The 24,804-nt window shown below is 39.0% G+C and overlaps 5 protein-coding genes and 1 pseudogene across 5 annotated transcripts; 1 reads left to right on the forward strand and 5 right to left on the reverse strand.

Annotated features, from left to right (window-relative positions):
* The first annotated feature begins 1,199 nt into the window (after positions 1-1,199).
* LOC137736613 (phosphoglucomutase, cytoplasmic-like) lies at positions 1,200-6,379 on the forward strand. The gene is made up of 18 exons (XM_068475853.1): positions 1,200-1,432; positions 1,966-2,047; positions 2,624-2,679; positions 2,971-3,084; positions 3,186-3,248; positions 3,519-3,635; positions 3,753-3,853; positions 3,971-4,030; positions 4,137-4,236; positions 4,356-4,513; positions 4,587-4,682; positions 4,892-4,955; positions 5,091-5,172; positions 5,272-5,447; positions 5,534-5,610; positions 5,695-5,827; positions 5,934-6,050; positions 6,140-6,379. Exons 1-18 carry the CDS (start codon positions 1,352-1,354, stop codon positions 6,209-6,211), a joined length of 1,749 nt encoding a protein of 582 aa, XP_068331954.1. The 5' UTR covers positions 1,200-1,351; the 3' UTR covers positions 6,212-6,379.
* A 636-nt stretch (positions 6,380-7,015) lies between these two features.
* On the reverse strand, positions 7,016-9,048 carry LOC137736615 (pectinesterase-like). Its single transcript, XM_068475854.1, has 2 exons — positions 8,127-9,048; positions 7,016-7,762 (listed from the first exon to the last, which is right to left on the reverse strand). The coding sequence occupies exons 1-2, from the start codon at positions 9,046-9,048 to the stop codon at positions 7,071-7,073; spliced, it is 1,614 nt and encodes a 537-aa protein (XP_068331955.1). The 3' UTR covers positions 7,016-7,070.
* A 6,694-nt stretch (positions 9,049-15,742) lies between these two features.
* LOC137736617 (21 kDa protein-like) lies at positions 15,743-16,626 on the reverse strand. Its single transcript, XM_068475856.1, has one exon. The coding sequence runs from the start codon at positions 16,591-16,593 to the stop codon at positions 15,967-15,969; it is 627 nt and encodes a 208-aa protein (XP_068331957.1). The 5' UTR covers positions 16,594-16,626; the 3' UTR covers positions 15,743-15,966.
* A 1,723-nt stretch (positions 16,627-18,349) lies between these two features.
* LOC137736619 (pectinesterase inhibitor 3-like) lies at positions 18,350-18,835 on the reverse strand (annotated as a pseudogene).
* Positions 18,836-21,001: 2,166 nt separating this feature from the next.
* On the reverse strand, positions 21,002-21,505 carry LOC137736618 (pectinesterase inhibitor 3-like). Its single transcript, XM_068475858.1, has one exon. It carries the CDS (start codon positions 21,503-21,505, stop codon positions 21,002-21,004), a length of 504 nt encoding a protein of 167 aa, XP_068331959.1.
* Positions 21,506-23,515: 2,010 nt separating this feature from the next.
* Positions 23,516-24,435, reverse strand: LOC137736616 (pectinesterase inhibitor 7-like). The gene has a single exon (XM_068475855.1). It carries the CDS (start codon positions 24,391-24,393, stop codon positions 23,758-23,760), a length of 636 nt encoding a protein of 211 aa, XP_068331956.1. The 5' UTR covers positions 24,394-24,435; the 3' UTR covers positions 23,516-23,757.
* Positions 24,436-24,804: the final 369 nt, after the last annotated feature.

Genomic DNA, 24,804 nt, shown 5'->3' on the forward strand with positions numbered 1-24,804 from the left:
TGTCAATAACATTTCCCAAAATTAAAGAAACATAAAACTGAAATAATTAGTTATTAAAATGGGCCATAAGAGCAACTCCAGCGTGGGAGCCCTCCCCCCAGGCTATTCACTATTCAATCCACCTAGTGAACAGTAACTGCTTTTTGTATCTTCACCGTTGCACTTGAATAGCCATGACAATAGGCAATAAAATAATAGTATTTTTTTCACAAAACTTGTCTTCACCATGGACGAAGAAGCTTATATGGAAGAGATTGAGAGCTCTGCCGAGCTCCCATATGAGGAGGAGGGAGATGGAGAAGAGTAAGGTTAAATCGAATCCAACGCCGACGGAGAACCAAGCCTGAGAATCCGGCAATGGGTCTTGTCGAAATGGCAGAAGGGTTGGTTGAAAACCCAGAATTTGAAGTTGCAGTAGTAGCAGGAGACATTGGTTGCGGGAGGAGGAAGCGGTGGAGATGAGTTTGCAAGGAAGGAAGCAGCGGAGATGAATTTGCAGGAGACGGTGGTCACGGGAGGAGGAAGCGGCAGAGATCCGTTCTCGTCACTAGCACAGTCGATTTCGTCGGAACCCACGTCTCCGTGGCCCTCAAAAAGCGTGGAGACGTCGTCCTGACGTCAGCCCACGTCAGATTGCCTTCGGGCACTCGGGCCAGCACGAATCGACGGCCCTGGCGCTCGAGCCTGCTCGGGCTCCCTCGCCAGCCAACGCTGGACTTCCTCCCTCGGGCAATCCAGTCCTGTTTTGGAGCCCGTCCCTCGAGCAAGAGCTCCCGCTGCTCTAAACGAAATTTGTTATCAAACAAGTCCTAAAATATTTCTTCAAACAATGAGGAAAAATAACATGGAATAAATAAATATGTGGAATGGAACGAGAAAACCGGTAGTTGGGGGACTTGGGTTGCAAATAAAAAATATTTAGCGCTCAATCGGTGGGGTAGTGAAGTAAAAACACAAACCGTGGGAATCGCTCTTTCTTGGTCTCACAAAACACGCGGGTGAAGATCAACGGACAGCCGGTAAAAGTGGAACAAAGATCAACGGAGAAAAATAAGAATACGTGCGCAACGTGCCACGTGGGGAATATTTTTACAGGATTGGGACAAACTTCATCCGATCCCATCTTCCGATTCGCTCTCCAGTCTTCAACGCCCATCTTTTACGTCTGTCACTTACTCACCTGAGCGTAAATCGTACCCACTTCGCCACCTTTCAATTCCGTTATAAATCGCTCTCTCTCTCTCTCTCTCTCTCTCTCTCTCTCTAAACTCCAATCTCCAATCTCTCTCTTTTTCTCTCTACGTCTCTCGTTCTCTGTGATTTGAATCGCGGTACGTTCTCAGCGAGCAGAATGTCGTCGGGGAAGGTTAAGAAGGTGGAGACGACGCCGTTCGATGGCCAGAAGCCCGGAACCTCTGGCCTCCGCAAGAAGGTTCGCCTCTCTGTCTCTCTCACTTTTTTTTTCAAATCGTAATCGAATCTCGTTTGTATGAATGCTGGATCCGTTGCGTTGGAGCAATTCTTAAACTCTGTTTGCTGCGATCAGTTTTTCGCTGTTCGATTTGGTGAATTCTCGCATTGTTTTCCGATGTTTTGCTATTTCCAGATCATTGATCAGTGAATGAAATTGAAATTCTTTAGGTTTGATCTCTGTTCGATCAAATCGAGCCGTTTGATCCGTTGATCCGATCTTTAGACTTTTCTAAGCTAATTAGGTCTTATTTATAGTGCAGAATAGGATTCCAGAAGTTTATGAACTAATTACATCTTAGTTAAACTGGTTTAATTCTAATAGACACTCTGTGTTGATGATTGCTCCAGTGGAAATTCGATATGATTTTCGGTAGACTGGAGATTGGCTGTTAGAAAATGCACGCGTATTTTCTAAGCTAAAATACACTACTGAGATTACTGTTTTGACTTTTCCTTATTTATCTTCATATTATGGTGGCTGGAACCTTTCAGGTGAAAGTCTTTACGCAACCTCATTACTTGCAAAATTTTGTTCAGTCAACATTCAATGCCCTTCCATCGGATCAAGTTAAAGGTAGGGATTACTAAGTCATACTATTTTTGTCGATCTTTTTTCTCTTGATGAACAAAATGGAGTGCATTGTCTTCATTTGCATTCTTATTGCATTTGAACTTCCAAGTCAGTTTATGCAGATAATACTCATTTTGTGTTCGGTTCTACTGAGTTACACTTTATCGTCTACTTGTAGATGCCATTTAGACACATAATTTTGTTATGTGATAAAAAGTGAAATGAGGCTTTATGTATGTGCAAAATTGAACGGTATGGAATTTAAGTTAGATTAAATGCAAGGCTCCAATGTTAGAGGTGATGGTGTCAAGGTTGCAACAACGTTGGTGGCCGCTTTGTATATAGGGATAAAAATAAGAATGAGCAGAAAGCTATTTAAAAATAATGTGGAATTAATTTTTTTTTCTTTTTTTTTTAACCCAATTCTTAAGATATAATTCATCACTTGGCCAAAAGCAATACATTATCCCTCATGCTGAACTCCCCCGTTCCTATGTATAATATTTTGTTGACTTAGTTTCAAGTGTTTTTGTTGTTTTAGAATGTTTCATTAACTTATCGTTTTTTGCTTTCTTCTAGGTGCCAGAATTGTTGTATCTGGTGATGGTCGGTATTTCTCAAAGGATGCCATTCAGGTGATTCTGCATTCCATGATATTTCTGAATGCAATTTTTTTTTTCTTTCTTTCTTTTTGTGATGGTATATATAATTTGTATTGGCTAAACAAGGAAACCAAAAATGTTGTTTGGATCTGCCGACCTTTTTGTTGCTATTGACAACGATTGGGCTTGTGAAGGGCCTCCCCCTTGAGCCAGCTAGAACCCCTTGTTTTTTGGTGGGGGAGTCAAGGGTTATTGCTTCTTCTAATATAACTTGTAATGAGAATAATAATGTGTTCTAGTTACACTATGTTTTTTTCATTACAGATCATAATTAAGATGGCAGCAGGCAATGGAGTAAGAAGTGTTTGGGTTGGTCAGAATGGGTTGCTTTCAACTCCTGCTGTATCAGCAGTCGTACGTGAAAGAGTTGGTGCTGATGTAAGTTATAGTGAATTAAGATCTAGCCCTTATTATAATCATCATCACTATTAATATTTTTGGTTGTGAACTGCTTCACCTGTCTGTAATTTTTAATCCAGGGATCAAAGTCATCAGGTGCATTTATATTGACTGCCAGTCACAATCCAGGTGGCCCGAATGAGGTTAGTGATACCTACATCAGTATACTTTTGTTATAAATTATGATTAGTAAATTTCGGGAATTCTCAGATTCAGTTGCAAGGATGGTAACATATTTCTTGGAAGAGGAACAATATGAAACATTAAGTTTGTTCGGAATTAGGATAGCCAACAATAAGTTTGTTTGAAAATAATTGAAACAATTATAATCTATTCAAACAATTGGCAGAGCCAACACGTTGATACTTGATACTGATTGGGAACTTATCCTCTTTTTCGTGTCCGTATTGCAGGATTTTGGGATTAAATACAACATGGGAAATGGTGGACCTGCCCCTGAGTCAATCACTGACATGATATATGAGAACACAACAAAAATAAAGGAGTACTTTACAGTTGACCTGCCTGATGTAATCAATCAAATCTAAGCACCATATATTTTTTTATTTGCTTTAAATCTTATTACAAGACTGCTGCCCTTTGAGTCCCATATATTGTAATAACAGAACTTCCAATGTACATGACAGGTGGATATCACTAAAGTAGGTGTGACCACCTTTTCGGTGGAAGGAGGAACTTTTGATGTTGATGTTTTTGATTCGGCGAGTGATTATGTGAAATTGATGAAGTAAGCTTATCTCTGAGAGGAGTCCTCCTCTGTGACTTTGGTTACAGTTTTGTGATCAATATGATTTTCTCAGCTTAATATCAGGACAGTGTTCATTTGACTTAATTCTCATTCCAGGTCAATCTTTGATTTTGAGTCTATCCGGAAGCTGCTATCATCCCCAAAATTCTCATTCTGGTATTTAGATAGCTGCTGATTTGCATTTTCTTTAGTGCAATAATTCTTTTAGGGCACACACATGGTATCAATGGTGGTATGACTTATCTCTGTTGTCATGTTGAAGTTATGACGCACTACATGGAGTTGCTGGAGCTTATGCAAACCGTATTTTTGTGGAAGAGCTTGGCGCAAAAGAAAGCTCATTACTGAATTGCGTACCCAAGGTACTTCTATATTCTGGAAAAGTTTTTTTTCATGGTTTAATATATGCTGTTTCAAACTTTCAAGTGATTTTATCCATATGGTTCACCTGTTTCTCTCGTGATTGATTTCATGCAAACAGGAAGACTTTGGAGGAGGGCATCCAGATCCTAATCTGACCTATGCAAAGGAGTTGGTTGCACGTATGGGACTGAGCAAATCCAATACTGCAGATGAGCCCCCAGAGTTTGGTGCTGCTGCTGATGGTGATGCAGATCGTAACATGATCCTCGGTAAAAGGTAGCATCAGACTTGTGATTGTAATTCTAATCTTTTCTTTAACTTGCACTCTTAAATTGTCTTGTTTTATTAGGTTTTTTGTTACCCCTTCGGATTCTGTAGCCATCATTGCTGCAAATGCAGTTGAAGCCATACCTTACTTCAAAACTGGTCTGAAGGGAGTTGCCAGGTACTTTATTATGCTGCTTTGCTTGCAGTCTATTCATTTCAGAGCTACATATGTTTATTAGAAGTTTTTTGTTCATGGCCTAGAGTATTTGTAGATTTCACAATTGGGATTATATGTTCTTGAGTTTTTATAAAATGTCTGTCTTTTGGATATATATTTTCATGCCCAAATATTCTTTATTATCATCTTTCGACGTTTTCCACTTGTAGGAGCATGCCTACCTCTGCTGCCCTTGATGTTGTAGCCAAACATCTAAATTTAAAATTCTTTGAGGTACTCTCTCTCTCTCTCTCTCATATATATATATATATATGTATGTATATATATATATATATGTATGTATGTATCTCTGTGTGTGCTGCTGGCATAATAAAATTTTAACTTAGTTGTGTTTACTATAAACCCCAGGTACCCACTGGCTGGAAATTTTTTGGTAATTTAATGGATGCTGGATTATGTTCAGTTTGTGGTGAAGAAAGTTTTGGAACAGGTCAGTTTTCAGGAAGTGCCTTCTAAAGTAGTTAAATCAACGTTGGAATTACTAGACACTTAATCTCGGATCATTGTCATTTCTTGTGTCCTTGATCAGGTTCTGATCATATCCGTGAGAAAGATGGTATCTGGGCAGTTTTAGCTTGGTTATCCATACTTGCTAATAAAAATAAGGAAAATCTTGGTGGGGAGAAGCTTGTAAGTGTTGAGGACATAGTTCGTAAGCATTGGGCTACCTTTGGTCGCCATTATTATACTCGATATGACTATGAGGTTTGTTAACGTTTTAAAGTGGTCTCCCCAATGTTCAACTAGATAATCTTGTATTGCTATTAATTACTGTGTATTTTTTCCTGAAGAATGTAGATGCAGGTAAAGCAAAGGAACTCATGGCTTCTTTGGTGAAATTGCAGTCTGACCTTTCTGAAGTCAACAAGTATGTTTACTCTTGTCATTTATCAGACTATGAACAGAAACTTTGCTTCTTTTATTGACATACTGGTGCTGCTTATTTGCACAGGATTGTGAAGGGAATACGTACTGATGTCTCTAATGTTGTCAACGCTGATGAATTTGAGTACAAGGATCCTGTTGATGGTTCCATCTCAAAACACCAGGGCATCCGGTACTTGTTTGAGGACGGATCACGATTGGTAAGTTGACAGTCTTTTCTTTTTGTATTTTGAAATTAAACTTCTTGGATCTTGCTTGTCTTGCTTGAGCTGATCAATCTTGGCCACTCCTTGAACTCCATTGCAGGTTTTCCGCCTCTCAGGAACCGGCTCAGAAGGTGCCACAATCCGACTCTACATTGAGCAATATGAGAAGGATCCATCGAAAATTGGCAGAGAATCTTCAGAAGCGCTTGGTCCCCTCGTGAGTTGAATCATTAATCTCATAATGTTAAATTAAATTTAGTGGCTAATTTTTTTGGGCTGGCTCTGATTCGCTCCATGGTTATACAGGTGGAGGTTGCTCTTAAGCTTTCGAAGATGCAAGAGTTCACCGGACGATCTGCCCCTACTGTTATCACATAGATCCACATCTCTAAAATCACATAAAAAAAGGACCGGCTTGTTATCTTCAAATGTATTAGTAATAAGAGAACTTTTTTTTGTAATTTTGACGGGTCTGTTGGACTCTCATGTCTACAATTTTTGTTTGTCCAAAATAATGCGAATTTTGAATGGTACTTTGCAATCTCTTGTCCAAATCTCGTGTCCTTTAAACCACTTTTGCCCCTCGAAAATCATTTTCATTTTGACCTAACTTGTGAAATCTGCTAAACTTCCCGTTCAAGATGCTGACATGGGTTCAGAATTGCAATATCTACGCAAGCAAACTCATGTTAGCATCTTGAAAGGAAAGTTTGACGGATTTATCAACGAAGCGCGACATGTGGCACGCTAATAGCTACAATCAGCGCCTGTAATGTTAATCGTGAGCAGCTCGATTAGTAACCAATTCCATCGAATTGGTCCATGTCATCACGTATCCGCCCAGGATTTACGTGATAACTTTTTATGATATTCATTAGGCATCAAATAATATTTGCCAAGGCGTGTGCTTCCAAAGATTCATTTCAAATTTTCAACACGTCTATGGCACAATATCGTCAACTCATATTATCATACCTGAGTTATAAAATTATGTGACAACATATAAATTAATAACACCACGTAATAACATACGTCCAGAGTTTGAAAATACATCTGCATTCACATAAGAGATAAAGGCAACTCTCTAGATATCCACTTCCAAAAGGAAGCTAACACAAGCTGTGACAATTTTCACTTTAGGTCTCCATCGACCCCCACCAACGTTACGCAAGTGTGTGACAAGTCCCCCACTCTACAAAGTCAAACAACTTCTCTCCACAACCACATGCATGCATTATCACAGGCCAGTTGTAAATGGGACTCCAGTCCCCGGAATCCACGAATCTCCGGCCAACAAGTTCCCAACCGTGAACTTCCCGGCCTCCGCCGCACTCCTTATTACACGATAACCGGGCCAGTTGACCCTCCCTCCCGTACCAGCCCCAGCGCCGGAGTTCATGTACTCCCCGTAGTAAAGTGTGGAGAGGGCAAAGCTTCCACTCCACGGAAACCAACCAGCAGGGTCGATCAACCCATCTAGATTACTCTTCATAATTACCGTCCTAGAGTACTTTTGCCACGGCCTACCCAAATAGGTCTTGAACGAACCTTGTACAGGTCTCAAATCTTGCGCAGCCGTGATTCGCGAGTTATGGATAACAATGCCTGTGTTTTCATTAGGGTCGGTCCTAGATTGCGCCGTTATGGTGTTTATTTGGTTGCTCATTGGTTTCCTCGCGTAGATGTTGCAATTTTGGAGCACAGCCGTGGCGTCGCCGCAGATGAAGTCAACCGTGCCGTGTATGTCGCAGTCGCGGTAGAATTGGCGTTGGGAATACACGTATAAGGTGTCTTGGTAACCCTTGAAGCTGCAACGGTAGAAGACTGAGTGATCGGAGCCGGAGCGGAGTGCCACGGCTTGATGCTTCTTTGGTCCGGCTGTGTTTTCAAATGTCATGTCTTGAGCAATGAAGCCTTCCCCAGTAACCCCTGAAATTTAAGTGAACAGTTTATTGATTTTGTGAATGATTAGATGTATACTAGGAGATGAACTTGTAACTATTCACGTGGCATGTAATTAGCTAGGTTATCTTTACAAGTTTAAATCTTGTCAAGAAATGAAAAAAAAGTGAGTTAAAAATAAAAGGAAGATTTAGTAAATAGCTTTATAGTTTGTGTACTCATGCATTCATTTCAAAGGCAAAGGTTATATAGTTTTTCAAATCGAACATGAACTAATTAATTAAATTTTAATCTTCTTCAAGAATTAAAGTTCAAAAACTCCTTAATTAAATTGGTTGAAATTAACCCTTCAACTTATTCAAAGTTTGTTAGTATTTCAACTTAAACATACCAAATGTAGCAGAGCGATATGTGGTTGAACCATCTTGGCTATTTTTATTCCCCGTGACAATCGTTGCATCGATACCATCTCCGATGAACATGATGTTCTTCATTGTTTTCTTAATCTCGATATTTTCTCTGTAAACTCCTGCTTTCACGTGTATAACAAACCTTTTAGTTGCCCCACTGCGTAGCTTGTGTGCTGCTTCTACAGCCTCAGAAATTAACTTGTAATTTCCAGACCCGTCTTGTGCTACTATCATATCAGCTCTTGGTCCGCTACTTCCCGATTGGAGTAACTTTCGATCCGCGGCTGAAACCCATTCCGGGAGCCCATCATCCGAAAGCAAAGTTCGTCGTCTTCCACGAACTTGTTTGCTAAAATGTAGAGCTGATGGAAAAGTTGAGACCTTGTGTACTGACAGTGAGTTGCTAAGCATCTTGGACAAGTTGCTTGAGAGGGTGACATAGTTTGGGAAAGACTGCAAATGAGAACTAGAAATGTTGAAATCGACGAAACCATTTTGGCATGTTTGTAGATTAGCAAGCGATGCACTCAACCATGTATTGGCATCGAAGGCATTGGAGGAGCCGATCGAACGGTTGAGCATGTCGACGGTGTCCTCGTAGAGCTCCAAGCAGTCATTACAAGCCAACTTGGCTCGCTCATCGTCACCGTCCAATGAGTTCAAGTTCAAGGACGAGAAAAGTTGATGAGCTTTAATGGCTTGGTCCATGGTGGCTTTAAGTACCAAGTCACGAAATGAAAACCTTTGTTGATAATCTAGGGTTGATAAGAGGTTAGTGTTGATATAATGGTGGCATACTTCAGGGTATGGGGTTTGGCTGCATGGTGCAGTGATTCTACAAGAACTATGCTGCAGCATGAATAGAAAAGAATAGAAGACAAGAAAATATGTATTGAACTCCATGGCTTCAATTTTGAGTATTGATCTTCAGAGGGCCGATGGGGGCTTTTTTTTATAGACCACAACTTGCCTTTTGTAGGGCTTACGTGGGTGGTGTACGTACGTCTAGGGGTCGGGGAAAAAGGAGTACTTATACTTTATGCATGATCATTATTGTTTCTATATGCCACTTGGGAGCGGATTGAGATCCCTTCTAAAATCTCACACTCTAGAGCCAACTAACTCAGTAATTCGGACTATTCAATTTAAATCATAAGACCTACCTCATATACAAAAGTACGCTCTCATCTCTCTCCAAAACCCTCATCTCTCTCTTGTATGGTCCGAATTGCTGAATCTATTGGTCCCGAAGTGTGAGATCCGAAGAGAATCTCAATCTCTTGGGCCACAACAATTTTGCATTTATGAAACTCTATTATAAGAGGGTGGAAGCCTAAAATATATATGCAGACAATTGGGTCGGAGTCATGAGTCTTTGTAGTTTGTACTTGTATGATCAGCTATACATAAAGAAAATGGTAACAGGAATACAAGATGGTGGAAGCCTAAAATATATATGCAGACAATTGGGTCGGAGTCATGAGTCTTTGTAGTTTGTACTTGTGTGATCAGCTATATATAAAGAAAGGGGGATGGAAGATGATTCCTTGCCACTTTGGCTATGGAAGTTGTTATTATTTTTTAGTGATTACTCTGGTGGATGAGCTTTCATTGGGAACTCACAATGTTTCGCATTTAAGCCCTCTCGTGCTCCTTAGTGTAGATGATTCGGAAGTTCTTTTGCAAGTCTATACTTGTGATGCTGCCAGCGATGACTGATTAAGGTGACCAATCAGCATCGTTCCTTATAATTAGTCTGAACTAAGGAGTTTAATTTCCCCGATTTATAGTGTATCAGATTTGATTATTCACAAAAAAAAAAAAAAAAAAAAAGAAAAAAAAAAAGGTTTGATCTTTTGGACATTCCCTCACCGGTACGTACTTTGCAGTAAACTTATTATCCGTTTCAGGACTTGGATAAGACCCCTCAACAAGAAAAGGAAGAAAGTTAACGGGTCTGCTTTATGTTTCTTGGCACAACTAAAAGGTTACTCATTTGTAACCAAAATATCACAGGTTCGAGTTGTGGAAACAACCTCTTTGCAAAGTAAAAGTAAAGCTATATACGACAAGCGTTCCTTCCCTGACCCTCGCATAACCGAAAACTTTGTTGGCTTGGGATCACCCTTGACACGCATATATATATATATATATGTATGTATATATATTAATCAATCCAAATCAACTTTGTAGTAATTGGTGTCAGTAATTATTCGAAAAATGAACACGTACGTACTACCAAAGAGGGCCAAATAATGGAGATGTAAACTTTGTGTGTGATATTAATTAGGAAGAGTATGTCAAAACCCTAATCTAATTTTCATATCCACACGCAAATGCACCAAGAGACTCGTGAATAGATAGGATGGATTCTCATCTTTTACAAGTTTATTAGGTGTACACCTTATGCATTGTAGACTCTCGACCACCTTTTGATAGATCACGTAGTTTCTACTCTTAAAACCCTTAACTACAATTTTGGTACACGCGGCTTGTCATTGGCCTCAACTCAAATTTTTTTGGCATGCACGTGAAAGATGTTTGGTGTGCATATCTAACATCGTTGGTGATACTATTTTATTCAAATTATAATATATATACACTAACTTTTACTAATATTTCCTCAAACGTCAGTCATATTAATTATGTCGACCATTTATATCATAATACATAAATGGTACACAACGTAATAAGTATCTTTGATGGTTTTCCTCTTTTCAGCCCAGGAGGACGTTGAGAAGGACTTTTGGTCCTTTGGTTAAGAGTGTGAGAGTGCCACTACGTGGCAAAGGTTAGCGGACGTAGAACTGATGCGAAAGCTATTATGTTGTACCCTTGTATTTGATTCTATAAAACGATGTACGGTCGAACAAGAAACCTTTTCTCGATTTAGATTCCTTATTTTCCTTAAAGACAAGACGTTGAACGAGCAACCAAATGATGAAAGATGTGAGAATTGTGAGATTTTACGTTAAAGTACACTAGGATTGGAATCAAAAGTATGTAAAATGACAAGGCATGTGCTGTTTTGAGCTCGCTTCTTTTCCTTGAAATTTGTAGAGCTTGGATACGGCCCAACATTGTAGGCATTAGGCCATTGTACAATTATATATTAAGACTAATGCTAGAAAGTTGGAGCCTAAAAATAGGTCGACCAAATTTTGGCCTTATAAACTTTTTGCATTATGAACTCTTTCGTCGTTTAAAAATAATAATTTTGTTTTTGTTAGGAATGGAATCTACGACGTTTCAATTACATTAATATCAAATGTCATATGAAGTATATAATTTATTTTTAAGAATAATGGATATGTTGTACACTTTTTTTCTTTTTTTTTTTTAAATCATGTTTCTAATTTAGATACAAGAATTTACCCAAATTATAAGTGGTAAAATACTAATAACATCAACGATGGAAAAAGTAGTCACAAAGCTCACAACTGAAACCTGGTAGTTAGTCTTTATGCAATCATTATACCCATTGTAGAGAAATATCATAGATGTTCGAGTCGTTTAAACAGCTTCTTTGAAAGGCAGAAGTAAGGTTATGTACGATAAACGTTCCCCCTTCCTCATGGCTCTCGCAAAATGGAGAACTTTGTTGGCTTGGGATCATAGAGAAATAACATTGGATATGGATACCTACCAAACTAGGGAAGTTGCTAAGCTCGTCATTGACTTCTATCACTTTTCCCGACACGGGAGAGTAAACATCACTGGTTTCCTTGACACTTTCGACTGCTCCAAAGCCTTGGCTGCTTTACAGCAGCCCCAACTTCTGGCAACTCAACATGCACATCACCTAAGTGATTTCGGGCATGATCAGTTATTCCAACAGTTGCGCAGTTTCCATCATCTTTCACCTACTCATGAGAGTCGGGATACTTGAGATCCTTCACAACAGAAGCAAATCCTTGAGGATGGTTTGGATTCTGAGGTAGGAAGCAGCCCTTGACGCCCACAGAAAACTTGAAGCCATTTGTGAAACCCAACGAAACAAACACTACCGGTCTTTTTCTCTATTTAATAATATAAAAAAAACCTCTACATTGTACAAATTTTGAAAGTTGACCATTGCTATTTATTTGAAAGAAAAAGAAAAAGAAATGTAAGAATACTCTTTAGTTTTCATGACAATAAATGAGTTTCTTAGCTTTAGGATATGTAACATTATAATCTAAGATTCTATAAGATATAAAATATGCATATGCCTACTCTAGTGTTCATGATGCGTACAATAAATAGACATACAATAACAACTAACAAGTCAACTAGGTTATGCATAAATGCCATTACATATGTCAGAGTTTCAGACCATCAAAATTAAAAAAAGTAGACGTAAATTGGCCTTACCAAAAACGTACTCGATTTTTACCGTTGTAGCTTCAAATGCTATAAAGACACGTTGTACGTGTATGTCCAATTAAGTTCTATTGTGACAGTGATATATACAACATAATAGGCTTCATTTTTGGCAACACAGTAGCAGTGCTCCTACGTGAGAAAACCAATGAAAAACCAACTGAACGTGATGATGGTGCAATCTAGGGATGAGCCTCGACATCTGAGTGACATCGTTGTTCACAATTGCCATGTCACGACCGCTAAAGATTTAAGACTTGTGTAAGGCTCATTTCGGACGTATTTGGGTCGGCCATGGTGGAAGTACTTGAGGACGGTGATCTTGAAGAGTACTTTGGACGGGTTAGTTGATCCTGTCGTTGGTTGCCATGGAATGGAAGTGTTGGTATGTCCACATTTTACTATGGCGAGTACATGAACTCTGGAGATAGTGCTGGTACTTTGGGAAAGGGTCAAGTGGTCGGGTTAACACGTGATGATGAATGTTGTGGATACCAAAAAAATTACACGAGAATTTCTTAGGTGGAGACTGGTGGGTTTTGGAGAACTCTTTGATAGTGGTCTATATTTATCGAAATAAGCATTGTACTTCAGAATTCACATTAATTTGAAAAGGCAAATACACCGTGTACATATATAATTGGATTATAATTAGAAAATATTCTTAATACATTGTCTATGAGTACAAGATCATTTCTCTCATCAAAATAAGATTCATTCTCAATACAACAGAATGAGAATATTTTGTATCGTGCTTGTGTCAGCTCATTTATAATAACTCTTCATAATCTTGCTAGCAACTATATATATTGCACTACATGGTTTAAGCCGACCCAATTCGTTGCACAACTTTATATTGGTCTTGCTTGTACCAATTTTGGCCGACCAAGCCTTTGTACACCTTTATTTTATTGTCTCGTCATTTTTATTGTACTATAGTTGCAACATCTAGCACTGGAGTTTATATTATATCAATATTATTCATTTCTATTCCTTCTTTTTATTGTACCAAATTTGGGTCGACCTGGCCTATTGTACACCTTTATTTTTGCTTTATTTTTATTGCACCTCCATTTACAAACATGTATCACACCAACTTATACCATTTCGATATGAGTCATTTCTAGTCATCCTCTTTATGAAAACAATTCTCATAGACACACTCATATATGTATTTATTTTTAAAAGTCTAAATATGTAACTTTTTGCGAAACATAAAATTTGAATTTTGGGTGAAAACTTTTTCTTTAATTCCAAGTTGTTCAAAAGGTACGTTCAAGTATTGTTTTTATAGAGAAAGTAGGATATACGAAAGCGTCTATTAGATAAGATACTTGAAAAGTGAAAACAAATGTTAACAATGGAGACTTGGGTTTCTGGGTGAGATGTGGTAAATCTTTCTGCTATCGTCTATCTCTGTTATCCCTTTGTATGTTTCTCATCTGGCTTTCGTGTGATCAGAGGGATAGAATGTCGAGATATAGATTAGCGGGTAGAGAAGTTTCTCTCCTACTATGCAGCAACAAATTTGCTGCAACATTAATAATTTTCCAGGTCCCATTGATGGCTGATGGATCGTTTAAATACGAAATGGTTCTCGTGAACTCTTAGCAATCGATCTGTCTGTGGGCGCCAAGATGGTGATCTATTTCTGACTTTCTGTTGTGTGTCTCAATGCCGCACACTTTTATTAGCTCCCTTTGTATTTTTATTTCACGTGAGGTGCTGTTCTTGTCTTTCAGCTAAGCTAAATCCAAACATTGTACATAAAACCTGCCAAACAATCGTCTCGACACTATGCCCCCCATCGCTCTCACGCCATTTTTAATATTTTGATGGCCTTATGAGTCATGATATACATACATACATACATATATATATGTATATATGTATATCTCTCTCTCCCCTCTACCATCCATTCATCCATCCATCTCTGCCCAACAAGTGTCTTGCCCAAATACTAAAATGAACTATACTAATAGTCAATTAAGTATTGCTTAATTAGTTTCATTAAATAATTAAAGTTACTAAAAATTGTATCACGATTCAGCTTTTGAAGAAATCATTACGGTTCTTATGTCGAAATGCAGTTCACGTTCAAGCCACTCCATGAAAATCAAGACAAGGGCCGGCTCTGAAAGCTGGAAGGCGTTTAACCTAAGCCTAAAAATCTGCTATCGTAAGTTTAAGTTTGTGCATATTTATTACTTAGGCCAGGATAAACGGCCCTGCTCCATTTTTTCTTTGCTTTCTTTCTCAGTTGTGTTTTAATATATAAACGATACTCTACTATAAATTCAATAGAAAAAATTCAAACTTAATTGCATAGAAGAGAAACCGACGAACTGTATTATGCTAGAGACTAAGTCAAGCGTCTTGGTCTGACATTCTTCTTATACAACCTTTCTTTGATAAATTAATTGAGTATATGTATTGATGTTAGCTGGCATGTTAGCTTTGACAAATAATCACGTGTGTATATTCATGTAAAGAATAATTTGCATGCCCATATAATTATCAGACAAAATATAATTCTCTGTCTTTGATCTTGGACAGGGCGACGGACCATTGGTTCAATGGCTACTAAATTAAAGCAGCCAACGTATGAACTGATTTTCTAAGATTTGGTTAGTGTTAATAATTCAAAGCCACTTTCTAACCAATAATTAGCATTAATTAATATACTATGGAAGACTAATTTGTTTGTTCAGTAACAGTACAATCGACACGTGTTAAGCGGGAAGTTTGGCTTCATGTTTTTTATTCGTAAAGTTGTAATAATATAGAATGTTTGTTCAGCAAAATACAAAACCCAAACTAAGTGACAGCAAATCCATGTTGTGTTATAAGCATAGTTTTCCCGTCTAAAATACATATTGGTTTTTTTGTCAACATGGCTCCTATTATTCTTCACTTTAGTTCTTTACAGTATAAGTGGCCTTTGAGTTTGTTTAACGTAAATCAGTTTGGTCATTTCGTGAAAATCTGTCAATATTCTCATTAAGTAAAGACGGTCATGTAGTCGTTCATGTGATGATTTAACAAGTCTATTGACAAATTTTTCACGCAACGACCAAAATAATTTACAGTGCAATAAAATTAATTAATGGACGTGTAAATATATATACTTTTAGGTGTCTGATCGATCTGAAATTTAAAAGATTATTTACGTAGTTGAGTATGGTTGTCGCTTAATCAAAAACGACCTAATGAAAAGCAAGTTTTCCACGGTAATTTGTCAGTTCTAAGATCTTACTTTGTCAATTCACATAACATATAGCGTAATTGAAATTACATCTTCATTTTGCTTTTTTAATCTTTATGTTGCTGAAATCCACACAATTCAGAGAGAAAATACGTACAAATTACAAACGGTAAAATGCAAATTAACCAATTTACTAATTACAAATTCCAACGGTCGAAAACCTACTAAAACGAGAGACGGAGGCTCGAATTTGATCACAGCACCCCCTTCTCAGCAACTCTGTTAACCAACGCCAGCGCATTGCTGGTTACCTTCTTCACATCCTCCACCCGTTTCAACACGTCGGTCTTCAAAGGCCCGTCCGCCACGTTATAAAATCCGTCCGTACAGGTCTCCTCATACGTAAGCGCGGCGCTCATCCACGTCTGCACGTTGCTCATCTGGAACCGGAACGACGACGACCCGCTGCTGGTGGAACCGAGCTGGCGCATCTGCTTGAGCGAGTCACGAATCTGGTCTACGGCTTCGCCGATGGTGGATAAGCAGTCGTGGAGGGCGGGTGGGGCGCGCGGGTCGGCGCCGTAGTCAGCTTGTCGGGAGATGTTGGAGAAGTAATCGGCTAAGCGCCGGGCCCTGGCGAGGCTGACGCCGATGGCAACCTTGGCGAGATGAGCCGGGTTGTTCTGGACGGCGCTGGCGTAGCGGGAAAGGGAGGTATAGCAGACGTCAGGGTACAACGTGGTGCCGCAGCTTGTACGTATGAAGTATGTGTCGTTGGACGGGGATCCGACGGTGGGGGTTGGGTGGAAGAGGAAGAAGAAGGAGATGAGCGAGAGTTGGAAGAGGAGGAAGTGGGTGGTCATGAGTTTGGTGGTGTTCATGTTTTTTGGGGGATTTAGTATTGAATGGGAAACTCTGCTACTTCTTCTGCTCCATGTGGTGTCCTGCGGGTGGGCTTAAGTAGTAGAGTAGGCTCTTGTTTTTTTTGTCCTTTTCTTTTCTATATTTTATTCTTGTTTGCGAGTTCTTAGATTATCGAAAAGTAGAAGGACATGATGCGAGTGCTCATACTCTGGAAAAATAAAAGGACATGATTTGTCCAATTCTAATATAAAAAAAAAATTCATAATTGGAATCGTTTATTTATTTTTATTTTTATGTAAAGATCATTTGTATAGGATGTTAATCAAATAAAAGATCGTTATGTATAAATTAAATTAACGGTGTTGGTCATTGAAACCCTTTTTTTCTTGTTGTTTATTTGATACATATAGATGCATGTTTGTGGAAATGATATTTGAATGATGGTTAAGGAAATGTGCGGTTCAAGTTATAAAATTGTACAGTGAAATACGTTACTCACAAATGGTGAATAGGATGGTGCACCTCACACTATGTGTCCGGTATTCCCATTGAAAAATAAATTGGTGCACCTCACATTGGGAGGGAGACCTAGTCGAGGAGAGATTTTTCAGTGTGTTTGGAATGCAAACGGTACGCCACAAGTTAATGTATAATTGGAGTAAAGTTTTATCTTTTCAAGTGTCTCTCCAATTGTATAAGGACATGCAGTGTTCTGTCCTGTGTTCGGCACATTGAAATATCTCTCCTAGTCGAGGTGTGACAAAGAGGTTTAGGCGGTGAGGGAGGGAGATGTGGGTGGAACGGAAACTTCCGATCAACAACTCTCTTTGCCCCCTTACGTTTGTTCTTGGACAATCACTCTCCTTTTTAGCTCTCACCTTTGATAAATGCTCATGCTAATCATATAGTCAACCCTAACAGCGGTTTGATAATAGAATTCAGAGGAAGGTTTTTACTCCAAACACGAGAAGAATGAAGCATAGTCTCCATGAGAGAACAATAATTTTTTATTAATCAATGATGAGACGTCAATAATTTGTTTTAAGAGAGAGAATTGTTGGACATCAAAAGGTAATTAGATTGAAGTTTAAATTATTAATAAATTTTTATTTCACAGGAAAGAAATAAATGAAAGGTTAACGAGTTAGTTTTTTTATTTTTTATTTATTTTTTTTATTTTTTATCTTTTTAATACCTATGGCATAATTTAAGAAGGGAGCCTATAAGAAGATATTATGTTAATTTAGAGTGCTTTTTGAATGTCAAGGATTGTATGTAATGGTGTCGTTATGTCTCATCACATGATTGTTAAGTTGTTAAGTTATATATTTATGAAAGTGCAAGCTTAAGCAATCATAACATCATCATTAATTATTGGTCGTTGGTCGTTGGTCGTTGCCACTCTATCAAATCATTCATTCATCCAAACAACTAATTTTAACCATGAAAGTGCAAACTTGGCAATGCGCGGTTTTAATAATGCCTAATCTATTAGCGATCTAGTTTTTCATAATTCGATACTTGTCGTTGCTAATTTCATGTTTTATCATTTAATTTTAAGTATCATAAACACTTATGGTGGCTAAATTTATAAACTAAATGATATGTCACCAATAAGAAATAAACACGTTAATAAACATTTAAGTAATAATTTATTCATCAACTTCCATGTAATTTAGTTTATAAGTTTTAGTCTCCTAGTATTACCTTTGGTTATTTTGCATAATTGATCAACCTATATAGTTTAACATTTTAAATGAAAGGTAGGCTCAACTAGGGCGCGGCGTTAAGTTTATTGGCGAGTACAAGCGCATTGCTAGTAAACTTCTTCACTTTCTGCGCCCGATCGGACACGTCGGTCTTCACGGGCCCTACCGCCACACCCTTGAATCCGTCTATACAAGTATTCGCGTTGGTAAGCGCAGCGCTCAACCATGTCAACACGTTACTGATCTGGAACTGGAATGACGGGGTGCTAGAGGCGTCGAGCTTGTTCATCTGATTGAGCGAGTCGCTAAAGCTATCGACGCCGTTGCCTAAGACCTTTCCGCAGGTGCTACGGGCATTCGCCGTGCGCTAGTTGGCTGGGTGGGGGAGGCCAGAGATTTAGGCGGCCGTGTTCTTAGCACTAGTTAGGCCGGCGCTGATGGCGTCCTTTGCGGCCTGAATATTGTCATTGGATGGAGATCCGCTGGTGGAGATTGGGTGGGAAGGGAAGAAGAAGACGAAGAGGAGAGACATGAGAAACGGGGCCGTCATTTGTGGGACTCATTCTCCCATCAATGTGGGACTCATTCTCAACATTGAATCCCTTTCTCATGCTGGCGAATTCATCTCTCAGCCATCGCCTCATCCATCATCTGAAATTCATTCTTTCTGTTTCTCTCTAGAGTCGTGCTTTTTTTCTCTCTTTCTCTCCCTCCCTCCCTTCCTATCGTTCTTTCGCTTGCATATTTAAGTTAAATTCACGAAGGACGACGACCTGCTGCCGGTGGAACCGAGCTGGCGTCTCTGCTTGAGCGAGTCACGAATCTGGTTGACGGCGTCCCCAATGTTGGAGAAGCAGTCGTGGAGGGCAGGTCGGCGCCGTAGTCAGCTTGGCTGGAGATGGAGAAGTAGTCGGGCCCTGGCGAGGCTGATGCTGATGGCAACGTTGGCGAGATGAGCTGGGTGTTCTAGACGGTGCTGGTGTAGGGGTAAATGGAGTTATAACAGAGGTCAGGGTACACTCAGGTGCAGCAGCTTGTACGGATGAAGTCTCTACCGTTGGATGGGGATCCGACGGTGGGGATTGGGTGGAAGAGGAAGAAGAGGTAGATGAGTGAGAGTTGGAAGAGGAGGAAGTGGGTGGTCATGAGTTTGACGGTGTTCATGTTTTTTGGGGGATTTAGTATTGAACGGGAAAACGCTGCTCCATGTGGTATACTGGGGGTGGGTTTTAAGTAGTAGAGTTTGACTCTTGTTTTTTTCCTTCCTTTTCTATATTTTATTCTTGTTTGCAATTCATGACTTATAATATGGAATAGGAGATGCTTGTATTCAAGGAGAAATTTTGTTCTTTGATCGGCACACAGACATGTGCGTTATATGTTATTATACAAGTGGATGAACATTTTAAAATATAATAACATTTGGCATATTACCTTGTGTTCTGGGCACATTGAAATATTTATCGTATTTATGGAGCAAAAATGCTACTCTTGCCATATTTTTCATATAATATTTGTATTACCTTTATAATAAAGATGAGACCCTCACGTGTTGGTGGACCCTATTTTTATTAGAGACGTGATACAAATATGGTATGAAAAAATGTGATAAGTGTAGCATTACTATTCATGGACTGCACCAGCTTGTCCAATTCTTGTAATTAGTGTGTGTGTGTGTGTGTGTATATATTGCAAAAATTTCATAATTATAACCTGTCATTTTGTTCATTTTCGTCTAAAGATCATTTGCATGGGATGTTAATCAAATCAAAGATAGTCATCTCTCAACTAAATTAGCGGAATTGGTCGTTGAAACTCTTTTTTCTTAGTGTTATTTGATACATATAGATGCATTTATGTAGAAATGATACTTGAATAACGAGTAAGTAAATGTAGGGTTCATGTTATAAAATTGTACGGTAAAATACGTTACTCACAAAGGGTGAGTAGGATAGTGCACCATATAGAAGTGGATGCAAGTATTGTCCTTATAATATTGTAAAGATACACTATGTGTCAAGTATTCCCGGTGAAAAATAAACTGTTTAGAAGGGAGACTACGTCGAGGTGTGACAAGGAGGTTTGGGGTGAGGCAGGAGATGCGGGTGGAATCTCTTTGCCCCCTCACCCTCGTTCTTGGTCAATCATACCTCTGACCTGTCTCTAGCTCTCACGTTACATAAATGCTCATGAGATATGAATAATTTGTTTAAGAGAGTGATAATTGCTGGACATAAAAGGTTAATTACGTCTGAAGATTAGATTATTAACTTAATTCTTATTTCACAATAAATAAATGAAAGGTTATTGAATTTTTTTTTTTTTTTGGCCTATTGCATAATTTAAAAAGGAATGTAATGCTATATCAAGGGTGAGCGAAAACAGGCTCCTTATATTGAACAAAGAAACGCAGCAATTACTTTTGAAGTGCTTTGTATATGTCACACGTGATATGTAATGGTGTGTCTATGTCTCATCACGTGAATTTTTAATTTCTTCTTGAAAGTGCAAACTTAAGCAATAAAACTTCGTCCTTAATTCATGGCCGTAGCTACTCTAATCAAGTCATTCATCCAAACAACTAAAACAACTAATTTTAAATATGAAAGTGCAAAACTTGGGAATGCGCGATTTTAGTAATTCCTAATCATTTTGGTGGTTGTGCATATTCGATCAACATATATAATTTAACATTTGAAACGAGAGTTAGGCTTGATTAAGGCGCGGCCTTAAGATTATTGACGAGCGCAAGCGCATTGTGAGTAAGCTTCTCCACCTCTTGCACCCGATTGGACACGTCGGTCTTCACTGGCCCTTCCGCCACACCCTTGAAGCCTTCTATACAAGTATCCTCGTCCGTAAGCGCAGCGCTCAACCATGTCAACACGTTACTGATCTGGAGCTGGAATGACGGGGTGCCAGGGGCGTCGAGCTCGTTCATCTGCTTAAGTGAGTCGCCAAAGCTATCGACGGCGTTGCCTAAGACCTCTGTGCAGCTGCTAAGGGCGTCTGCTGTGCGCGGGTCTGGTTGGTGGGGGATTTTAGAGACGTGGTCGGCCGTGTTCTTAGCACTGGTTAGGCCGGCGCTGATGGCGTCCTTCGCGGCCTGGATATTGTCATTAGATGGAGCTCCGATGGTAGAGACAGGGTGGGAGAGGAAGAAGAAGAGGAAGAGAGGAGAGAGGAGAAACTGGGTCGACATTTGTTTGGTGTTGTTCATGATTGAATGAGAATTCTGCTTCTTCAGTCTGCTTTCATGTGTAGGGGGTGGGGCATTTATGTAGCTGGAGAAGATATGTATTAGGGTTTATTTGTGGAAACTTGAGAAGATTTGTATTAGGGTTTATTTGTGGAAACTCGAATCTCGTCTGAAATTTCGACAAAAAAAAAACAAAAAAATCTCGTCTGAAAATGAATTAATTAATTGTTTTCCTCCTAAAAAAATTCCAATACTCCTTAGAAAGAAAACAATCTTTTTTCAAATTCCTTTCTTTTTTTTTTTTTTGAACAAATCTTTTTCAAATTCTTTGAATGGGACTATTTTAGAAGAAAAAATGCAGTACAACTGGTTAGTTATAATGGTTGTGGATATGATTTGTAGCCAAATTAATTAGACCAGTAAACTATTTCCTCTCAAGAAATTATTATGTGTATCGAATAAACGACATGCTGCTAAATAAATTGTTTTACAAGTGGAAATGGCATTCCACAATTTTACCCTATCGATAAAAAAAAATACAATTAATACTAAAAAAAAAAAAAAAAATAAAGTGAAGAATGTCCATCAACAAGCGTCCAGTTCGAATCTCCCTCATTATAGTTTATAATTTAAATTAATGTACAACAACTAGTCAAAATAAAAGTCAAACGAATTAAGTCTGAACAAAGAAATATAGCATACAAGAGAAAGAAAGGGAAGCATATAAGAGCTATTATTTTTAAGAGATCCGTGGAGGTCACTGGTATATATGCAACGGTGTGCGTATGTCTCAAATGACCATTATTTTTTCAATAATATTTTTCTTATCACCTCAATATAACATAATATTGTACAACATCCATGTGACAGTTTAGATGGACGTCCACATCAATTAAAAATAATCTTGTGGCAGTTGAGGTGGATAATTACATAAATAAATAAAAAACTTAGTTTTTCATTAATAAAAAAAAAGTTGCAAAGGTCAATCAAACCCTAAATTTTGGATTCCCTCGTTGTAGCTTCCTCCCCTTCCTCTCTCCATCATCACTCATCTTCTTCCCAAGATCTGTTATTTCTTTTCCTTGAGATTGTTGTCCATGCCCATAGAATTATCTTCAGACTCAAGGTGATTTTTTTTGGATTACCCCATTCATTCTTACGGATGAATTATCCACAGACTTTGAATCGATGTGGTGTTTGACAATTTTAGAACCCCTTCTAAACCATATAATCTCAGCGTGCATAAGAGTGATACCAATAGTCATCAACAATTTTGTTGCCGGAGAGGACGGGGTGGACCACCAATAGACAGGAGGTTGAGATGAACTTCTAAAAAATTAATCTTTTTTATTGGAATAAAAGAATTATTCATTAAGAATTGAGATTTTGGTGTGATTATCCACCTCATTTCGCCACAACATTCTTTTTAATTGACATGACTTTTTCATATCAATTGTCACATAAGATGGTATGAAATTTTGATATCTATTGGTAAGGGTATCATTATTATTATTATGAAAATAATACTCACTTATATCTGCTAGTGGCTCTTTACCACAATAATGAAAATGTGTTGAATTTTTGCATGACGGCATGTAATCTAACAAAATTTACCCAGTCGATGACTAATCTAACATGTAATTTAACAAAATCTATCGTATGACCAAAAAAAAAAAAAAAAAACTATGTGAGCATGATGGAAACTGGGTTTCTGGAAAAAAATTTATGTTAAAAATTTGAGGTGTATAACACTGTATATTAAATGAACACAAGGAGAAACCTTGTCAATTATATCAGCATCATTACCGAATGAAAGCGAGGAGCAACTGCCACGCAGGGCCCCTCCTCCATCCACACCATATCTCATCTGCTCTGCACATGTGAGATAAACAGTGAGTCAACTCGTTCAGTTAGTAAATATTACAACAACAAAAATGAATAACTACATTTACTCGAATTTGAATCATCTTCTCGTAATTTTGATTGTAAAGTAAAATATTGTTTGTATGATGTAAAAACTACGATCACAGCAATTAGAAACCAAAATATATTACAAAAACATTAACAAACCCAGAAGAAGACAGGGTCCAAATATACAAAAAGTAAAAGAAATTAACTAAAGTTTGTGTTGTTCCCACTGAGCGACACAGTTAAGCATGTAAATACATACAGACAGAGGGTAATATGTGGTTTAAACCTCTACTAATCTTCATTAGTTAACTCATCACTAATAAACAAAACTACTAAAACCAGAGATGGAGGCTCGTTTTTTATCAGGGAGCGCCCTTCTCAGCAACCCTATTAACGAGAGCGAGGGCATTGCTGGTAACCTTCTTCACATTCTCCACCCCGTTCGACACGTCGGTCTTGAGAGGGCCATCCTCCACGTCATCAAACCCGTCCGTGCAGGTCTCCTCGTCGGTAAGCGCGGCGCTCATCCACGTCTGGACGTTGCTCATCTGGAACCGGAACGACGACGACCCACCGCCGGAGACTGCGGTGGCAATGAGCTGGCGCATCTGCTTGAGGGAGCCACGAATCTCGTCGACAGCGTCGCCGAAGTTGGAGAAGCAGTCGTGGAGGGCGGAGGCGGCGCGCGAGTCGGCACCGTAGTCGGCTTGACGGGAGATGTTCGAGACGTAGGCGGCCATGCTGCGTGCCCGGGCGAGGCTGACGCCGATGGCAACCTTGGCGAGCTGAGCCGGGTTGTCTTGGACGGCGCTGGCAAAGCGGGAAAGGGAGGTGTAGCAGAGGTCAGGGTACAGAGTAGTGGCGCAGCTTGTACGGATGAATTCCGTGTCGTTGGATGGGGATCCGACGGTGGGGATTGGGTGGAAGAGGAGGAAGAAGAGGAAGGTGAGGAAGAGTTGGGGGAGGAGGAAGTGGGTGGACATGCGTTTGGTGTTCATGGCGTTTGGGAGTAAAGAGTATTATTGAACGAGAAGTGAGAACAGAACACACTGCTTCTTCTGCTCCATGTGATGTGTGGGTTGGGAGGTTTAAGTAGTACGAGTAGCTCCTTTTCTCAGATAAAATATTATTAACAAACACTTTTAATACTGAACATTATATATTGTTTTAAACAAAATTCCTTATTTATATATTAATGTGGGACTGAAGTATCAAATGAGACGAAAAAGCAAAGGCCACCCATCTCGCGTGGGCGTTTGAATTGCGGCTAGTGGGGGGTGGTGCTTGCACCGAGAGATTTAACGGCGAACCGTTGCCCAAAAGACGACATCAACGGCTAGGATGCAACGGAAGCATCCACAATGCATAATGATCGTGATAATTGGACGGCTGGCGGCGTGACACTTTAT

Source organism: Pyrus communis, chromosome 6 (assembly GCF_963583255.1).
Source record: "Pyrus communis chromosome 6, drPyrComm1.1, whole genome shotgun sequence".
In the NCBI taxonomy this organism is placed as follows: Eukaryota; Viridiplantae; Streptophyta; class Magnoliopsida; order Rosales; family Rosaceae; genus Pyrus; species Pyrus communis.